Source organism: Vitis vinifera, chromosome 8 (assembly GCF_030704535.1).
Source record: "Vitis vinifera cultivar Pinot Noir 40024 chromosome 8, ASM3070453v1".
In the NCBI taxonomy this organism is placed as follows: Eukaryota; Viridiplantae; Streptophyta; class Magnoliopsida; order Vitales; family Vitaceae; genus Vitis; species Vitis vinifera.
In genome coordinates, this window is record NC_081812.1 from 9,492,607 (window position 1) to 9,500,578 (window position 7,972).

General features: G+C 40.4%; 1 protein-coding gene across 1 annotated transcript; it reads left to right on the top strand.

Annotated features, from left to right (window-relative positions):
* Positions 1 to 259: 259 nt before the first annotated feature.
* Positions 260 to 670, top strand: LOC104880035 (extensin-like). Its single transcript, XM_010655135.1, has one exon. It carries the CDS (start codon positions 260 to 262, stop codon positions 668 to 670), a length of 411 nt encoding a protein of 136 aa, XP_010653437.1.
* Positions 671 to 7,972: the final 7,302 nt, after the last annotated feature.

Consider the following 7,972-nt stretch of genomic DNA (forward strand, 5'->3'; position numbering starts at 1 on the left):
CCAAGGTGCGAAAATTTCGCACGGTAAAATTTCCAGCTCTAAAAATTTTAAACTGACTTTTAAATTAAAATTTTACCCTCGAAATTGTGCCTAACGTCTAAAAACGACTTTTCGGTTGCCTTGAAAAATTTTTAAACATAAAACCCCCCAAACCTCATTCCTATATAAGCCCTTGAAGCCCAGGAACTCAACAGTCTCCCTCGCGCACAAGCTAAGACACCTCTGGAATCCCGAACACCCACTTCCCTCCATTTCGGCCATGGCGAAGACCAGAGGAGGCCATTCCGCGTCCCCATCCTCACCGACACCTCGACCACATCGAGCTGCCATGGGAGCCGCAGCTTTGCCACCTGTTCAGGCCCTGGCCATTCCCCCATCTGAGGGGGAAGCTCCTTCTCAGCGTCGATACCCCACCAGGAGGCCACCCACAGACCCTGTGCCACCAGTCGATCAGGCCACGAGCCCTGTTTCTCGGCCACCAGCGAAGAGAACCAAGTTCTCGGGTCCTGGAGAGCCATCCCACGCACCTCAGCCAGAGCCACCTACAGAGGACTCCCGGATTCCTGCGGATATTCCTCTCGAGACCGTTATCAGGCGTCCCATGATAGCTAGACCACCGATAGAGGGCAACTTGGATTACAGAGATCGATCCTTCCACTCTGAGACCTAATTTGATATAGAGGCCCTCAGACAGCAGCCAGAGCTCTGAGATTCATTCTGACTGCTGTAGAGGTATCACATGGAGGGTCTTCTCACTCCTAGGCAATTCTACTATCCCAGAGTAGTTCTAGATTTTTATCAATCTATGACTACTCGAGGCCTCCGCAATCCTACTCTCATCCAATTTACCATAGACGGACGCCAGGGTGCCATTGGAGCTCGCCACATTGCTGAGGCCCTCCGTATACCTTATGAGCCCGTGTTTCAGGCAGATTTCAGGGAGTGGTCCTCATTCTCTCAGAGCGACATGGTCCGCATTTTGTCCAGGGGGACTTCTACAGCCTCGGTATTGACCAGGAGAGAGCTTCCATCTGGGATGCTCCTCATTGATGTGCTCCTGCGTGCCAACCTATTCCCCCTTCAGCATAAAGTTCAGAGGAGATGAGCTATACTTGAGGCATTATTTAGGATTTCTGAGGGCTATTTCTTCGGTCCTCATCATTTGATTATGACTTCTCTACTTCATTTTGAAGAGAAAGTCCATCAGAAGAAGCTGCAGAGGGCAGATGGCATCCCATTACTATTTCCGAGGCTCCTCTGCCAGATTTTAGAGCACTTGGGCTATCCTGAAGAGCCCCGTCTTGAGAGACGCCGCCATTGCAGAGAGGATTTCTCTCTCGACAAATGGCATCACTTGGTAGCCTACTTTGCACCCGAGGGAGCACCAGCTGTGCCTGCACTTCCAGAGCTACCCCGAGATGACCAGCTACCTCAGGCCCAGCAGGATGAGATTCTCACAGAGACCACACCTCCGACCCCTGCAGCACCCACCTCAGTGCACATGCCCGAGGCTATACATTCTACCTCCCCTATCACTCAGGGTGCTCCACCAGTCGTACCAGCTACCCCAGCACCTCCTCCTTCATCTGAGCCCACTGTCACCGTTTCTCTTGCGGAATTCAGAGGCTTAGTGCGTTCATTGCAGACACTGAGCACTGCTCAGGATTCTATTATCCACCAGATGGCCACTATTCGTGCACACCAGGATCAGATCATTGCTACTCAGACCCAGCATACCACGATCCTTCATCAGATTCAGCAGCATCTGAGTATGCAGACACCTTTTGGGCATGATAGGTCTGCACCATCCGAGCCTCTAGAGCCAGATACGGAGAGCTTACCAGCTGAGCAGCCCATACCAAAGGAGGAGATCAGAGCAGAGCCATCACATGACCCCACTCATATCTGATCTTTTTATGTTTTACTTTTTATATTAGACTTGTAAATCCCATCTTTTGCATGTGTTATAAACTTGGATTGGAAATAGTACTTGAAATCATACATTGTATATTTCTTTTTCAAGTAATATATATATATATATATATATCCTTTTTTATTATATTCCCTTTTCTCATTACTCTTTTGTCTTTGGAACATGTGGTTTAAGGTATTCCATACCTCCTATACACTCAGACTTTGTCTCACTCAGGAGGTACCACTTCCTCCCTTTATTTTTAATCGCTTTTGAAACATTGAGGACAATGTTCAACTTGGTTGGGGGGAGAGTTGAGAAAGGAAGTTTTGTTGTTAATATTAAGTCATTTTGGTATTTTAGTTGATTTTTCCTTAAAATTTAAAATTGCTAAAAGTTTTTTGAATCATTCTCTTTGGTTGTTAAAGATAATTTATCAAAAATAAAATAGGATAAGTCGAGTTTTAACTTAATTATTTAAGTCTTAGAGTTTGTTTTATGCTTTCAAAGTTGATAATCTATTGAAGCCTCTTTGATTTAGAACTTTCTTCTTCCATTTCAAGCTTTACACATACTGTGCACATTAGATCCCGGATATATGATGTAAAACTTTCTCACCTTCTAAGCTTAGGAAAATTTTGACTTGGTTCATTACTTAACCTCTCTTTAATAGTGTTGGGACACCTCATAAAGACCAATGAGTCTTTGAAAAAAAAAAAAAAAAGAAGAAGAATAAGCTTCTATTCTTTCCTTGAAACCTAAGCATGATCCGAAGGGGTGGCGAAAGCCTTTAAAACCCGATGCCCTAAACCTTGATTGGTTGGAGTCATCGATCCTCTGCTTGCTACATAGGTGAATTGGTTAAGATTAGTGAGTAAAAAGAATTGTGAATAAGAAGGTGCGTTCCTAACCTATTAAGAGTTGATTAATTTTGCCAATGTTCGAGAAAAGCTTAGGTTGGAGGGTGAGGACAGTTGTATATACTATATCCGGAAGCTAATCTCATTAACACTTAGCTTATTATGGAAGAGTTTGATTTGGAACCTTGAGAGTAGAGATTCTTTTGATACTTAATTGCATAATCTCCACTCTTTGTACTTTTTGTTTAAGTTTTAAGCTTTGACAACTCCTATTGCATTTTGAATATTCATATCTTTAGTTAGCCAGGTGAGATGTGTTTGGATATCAGTCATGCCTCTCAATTATTTTTTTGGAAATGAATTGCATGACCTCTTTTATGTATATTATTACGTTTGCTTAGTTTTTCTCTCCTTAATTGCTAAGGGACTAGCAATATGTCGGTTGGGGGGAGTGATTACTACTCAAAACATGCTATTTTGTAGCTTGTAATTAGCTCTTTTAAACACCATTGAGTAGTAATTATTACCTTTTAACCCAATTAGCATGTTAGGAGCCCTTGCAATCGTTTCTAACAATTGTGTTAAGTTTTGGTGCTTTTTAATAGCTTTATGCTCACCACAGCAATTTAAGAATGAGGGAGAGCTATTTATAGTTCAGGGCAAAGCTTTTGAAAGCTTAAATTTATGAAGAAATCAAGCTATGGAGCCTCATAATCCTTTGCCTTAGTGGTTCAAAGTATACAAGGAAGAAACAATGGAGAAGAGGAAAACAGGGGATGAAAACAGGGGACACAGCTGCAGTCTTTCATTGCACTTTTGGAGCACTTCCCGAAGTCCATTTTTTACATTCTATATACCATTTTAAAGCTCAGAAAGTCAAAAATCCAACGGTTCAAACCATGTATGATTTGGAGCTGAAATGAGAAAGATATGGCCTTCGGAAGACAACTGCATCAGGCTGAGCGAAAATTTCGCACGATGGAAATCAAGGTGCGAAATCCTCAGTCCACTGTGCGAAAATTTCGCACACCTCAAACCAAAGTGCGAAATTGGAACTTAGCGTGCGAAAATTGGATATTTTTGCCGACTCTTTTTCTTCTGATATTTTTGTGTCTAAATTTCCATTTTCTCCTTGTATTCAACCACTCATGTAATTCCTTAGCTAGGAAGTATCCAAGGAAGGGTAAAATTACCTTCCTATATAAATTCTCTTGTAATCACTGAATGATGATCTTTCGGGGAGCTTTCTCCAGGAGACCAACTTATGTAACTTTGTTATACAGAGATCTTTTTTGTTTATTTTCTCTCTTCTATTTTCTATTTTCTTGCAAGCCAAACACCCTCTGAGGATGTTTTCCCAGAGGATGAGAGGCTAAACCAAAAGTTTCTTGGAGTAAAGGAAGCTAGGTGAAAAGTCCAGATTAAAAGGTGGAAAGTTTCCGTGCATTAAATTCAGGTAGTTGGAGTCCATAAATGGTTTCTAAAGCCAAGGTTTTGCCTTAAATCCCTTAGGATCACTTTGACTGGCCAATACATGGTAAGCTTAAGGTCTCTGTGGATGCTTATTGCTAGATCCATATCAGTCCATTAGTTATCATGTACGAGCCATTGGAAAGTGATTCAAGGTGATAGCCCATAGTGTCTTAAGCCATTAATGGACCTTGATTACCATCTCTAGTGATTTTTATGGATTAAAACTTCATTGTCAAACCTATACCGGTTCGGGAAATAACTATAGGTTAAATCCCCAATGCGAGGAGAAAAATCCGGAATTTTCCACTTTGCATCTGGTACTTGAACCTAGCAACCTTTAGCTTCGGGAGACTTTCTTTTTTTCACTTTTTACTTAGTTCTATGTGAGTTTAGTTTAAATCACCACTTTCAAAACAATTTTAGTTTCTTTTAAATTTCAAGTTTGTGCTAAAGGAAATCATCAGAATCAATTTCTAATTTAGAGTCTGTCACTGATAGAGTGAAAACCCATCCCTGAGTTCGACCCTAGAACTACTATACTATAGTAGCTTTGCTACGCCAGTATAAGGTCATAGGTTTTATAAATATTTTTGATTAAAAGACCCGGCTGGGAATTCAAGCGAATCAGTGGCTCTAGGATCATTCACTGGGAAGGGTTTTCAATTCATAAATGATACCAATTCAAAGATGAATTGGTGCCTTTTCATTTCAAGGTTAGCTTAAGAAATAAAACACAAACTTTGATTGAAAAAAGTTTAGGTTTAAGCTAACGGAAAAGGAAGTAATGGAAATTACTTATGAAGAAAAACATTCCTTGGAGGTTTAGGTTCACAGGGGAGGTTCCTTATGTAAAAACAGAGCTCCGGTCATTTGGTTCATTTCCTCGCATTAGAGAATTAACAAATAGTCAATTCTCTAACCGGTTTTGTACAGATGCTTCCCCTTAATGGATTCAAATAATAATTCCCTCTCACTGATGCACCTTGCAATGGCTCATACCTCTCACCTAGCACTTTCCATTCAAGGTGATCTTTAACCTTGGATTACCCGTCAAAAGCTCGCAAGAGATAACTAATGGATGTCTCTATGGAGTCCAAAAGCTTACCAAGTGTTGGCTATTCTAGAAAATCCTACCTTCAAACCACCTCCCAAAGGCTCGCAAGAGATAAACTAGTGCATCTCTATGGATGGAGATCATTTGCCTTATCAAGTGTTGGCCCAGGTGATTTAAAGGCGTTTTAAGTTAACTAAAAAGATAAAACCATTAACTGGTCACACTTTCTCTTCATTAATGGCTGAAACCACAAAGCTACTAATTCTTGTACTTGGAACCTTTCCCGGCAACCTTAACTCCAAGGAACTAAAAGTCTAGCCACTCATTCTCTAAGGAAACATCCTCAGAGCTTGTTTGGCTAGTAAGAAAATACAATCAAAATGAGAAGGTAAAAGCAGAGCAAAGCTCTGTATTTTTCTTCCTTTTAAAATTATACAAAAGTTGCGTCATCCCGAGAAAAGGCTCCCGAGAGATATTTATATGAAAATTACAATAATAATATCTATAAGGTTATTCAACATTTTTTCAAACTTAATAACTAAGGAATCCTATAATTGGTGGGTTACAAGGAGAGTTTGGGGATTTAGAAATCAAATATCTAAAGAAAAATATCTAAAGATAAATATCTAAAGATGTCGATCGCAAATATCGGGAAGCTTCAGGAGAACACCGCGGCACTGTGCAAAATTGACTGCGAAACTCTCTGGGTGAGCGCTATTAGAGGATCCGGATATGTATATCCGGAGAAGTTGAAACGCTCTCCTCTCCCATCCGGTGTCAGAATTCCGGATGTGAAACATCCGGGTGGAATGGTGGCAGCAGATGATTCATGCCTAATTGGTGTCTCAGCTGGTTCGTGTCTAGCTGGCTACTTGATTGAGGGAGTAATCAACACAATTTATAACCTATTACACCATATACTAGGGTAGCAAAGAAAAAGCTACTATAGTATAGTGGTTCTAGGATCGTTCACTGGGAAGGGTTTTCAAATTACAAATGATACCAATTCAAAGTGAATTGGTGCTTTTTCATTTCAAGGTTAGCTTAAGAAATAAAACACAAACTTTGGTTGGTAAAAGGTTTTAGATTCAAACTAATGGCACAGCAAGTAATAGAAATTACTTATGAAGACAAACATTCCTTGGAGAGTTAGGTTCACAGGGGAGGTTCCTCATGCAAAAACATAGCTCCGGTCAGATGGTTCATTTCCTCGCATTAGAGAATTAACATATAGTCAATTCTCTAATCGGCGATGTAAAGATGCATCCCTTAATTGGATTTCAACTCTAATTCCCTCTCACTGATACAACTTGCAATGGTTCGTGCCTCTCACTAAGCCTTTACCATTCAAGGTGATCTTTAACCTTGGACTTCTCTTCTCAAGCTCGTAAGAGATAACTAATGGATGTCTCCTTGGAGTCCAAAAGCTTACCAAGTGTTGGCAATTCTAGAAAATCCTACCTTCAAGTCACCTCCCAGAGGCTTGCAAGGGGTAAACTAGTGCATCTCCATGGACGGAGATCACTTGCCTTACCAAGTGTTGGCCCAGGTGACTCCAAGGTGTTTTAAGTTAACTAAAAACATAGAAATCACTAAAGGATCACACTTTCTCTTCATTCATGGCTGAAACCACAAAGCTATATAGTCATGCACTTGGAACCTTTCCCGGCAACCTTAGCTCCAAGGAACTAAAGGTTTAGTTACTCATGCTCTGGGGAAACTTCCTCAGAGAATTCATAACTAGTAAATGAAAAATACAATCAAAGTGAGAAGGTAAGGCAGAGCAAAGCTCTGTATTTTACTTTCTTTCAAACTTTTACAAAAGGTTCCTCTCTCCCGAGAACAGGCTCCCGAGAGCTATTTATATGAAAATTACAATAATAATTATTACATGGATATTTACTCTTTTTCCTAACTTAAAAGTTAAGGAATCTTATAATTGGTGGCTTACAAGGAGAATTTTGGGATTTAGACAACAAAAATCTGAAGAAAAATATCTCAATGTGTCGATCGCAAATATCGGGAAGCACTAAGGACCAATTCGTAGGTGAAAACGAGGTCTGCGAAATTTCGCAGACGCGTAAAAAGGGCTGCGAAATCACTTCGCAACAAAAGGCTGATTTCGCAGCGCTGCGAAGTTGGCTTTTTGCTTGCGGTGTTCAGCTTCCAATGTGTCGCAAATATCGGGAAACTTTAGGGTGAATTCCACAGCGCTGTGCAAAAGCGCTGTGCAAGGGTCCTTAATATGTTAATTGGGTTAAAAGATGATAACTACTACTCAAAAGTGTTTAAAAGAGTTAATTATAAGCTATGAAATAGTACTTTTTGAGTAGTAATCACTCTCCCCAACTGACATATTGCTAGTCCCTTAGCAATGAAGGAGAGAAAAATAAAAATAAACAGTACTATAATTTACAACATCATGCTGATCCAAAAACAATTTCGCAGCAAAAGGGTGATTTCGCAGCCGTGTAAAATTCTTCCTTCAGCTTGGAGTGATTGGCTTCCAATGGCTGTAACTCCTTCATTTCAACTCCGAATCATGTACCGTTTAAAGCATTAGATTGTTGACTTCCTGAGCTTTGAAATGACATATAGCATGCATAAATTGGACTTCAGGAAGTGCTCCAAAAGTGGCTGACATGACTGTCATCAAGAATTGCCTCATGGCAG

Coding starts and splice junctions, on each gene's coding strand:
- LOC104880035 (XM_010655135.1), top strand. CDS start 260: ATGGCGAAGACCAGAGGAGGCCATTCCGCGTCCCCATCCTCACCGACA.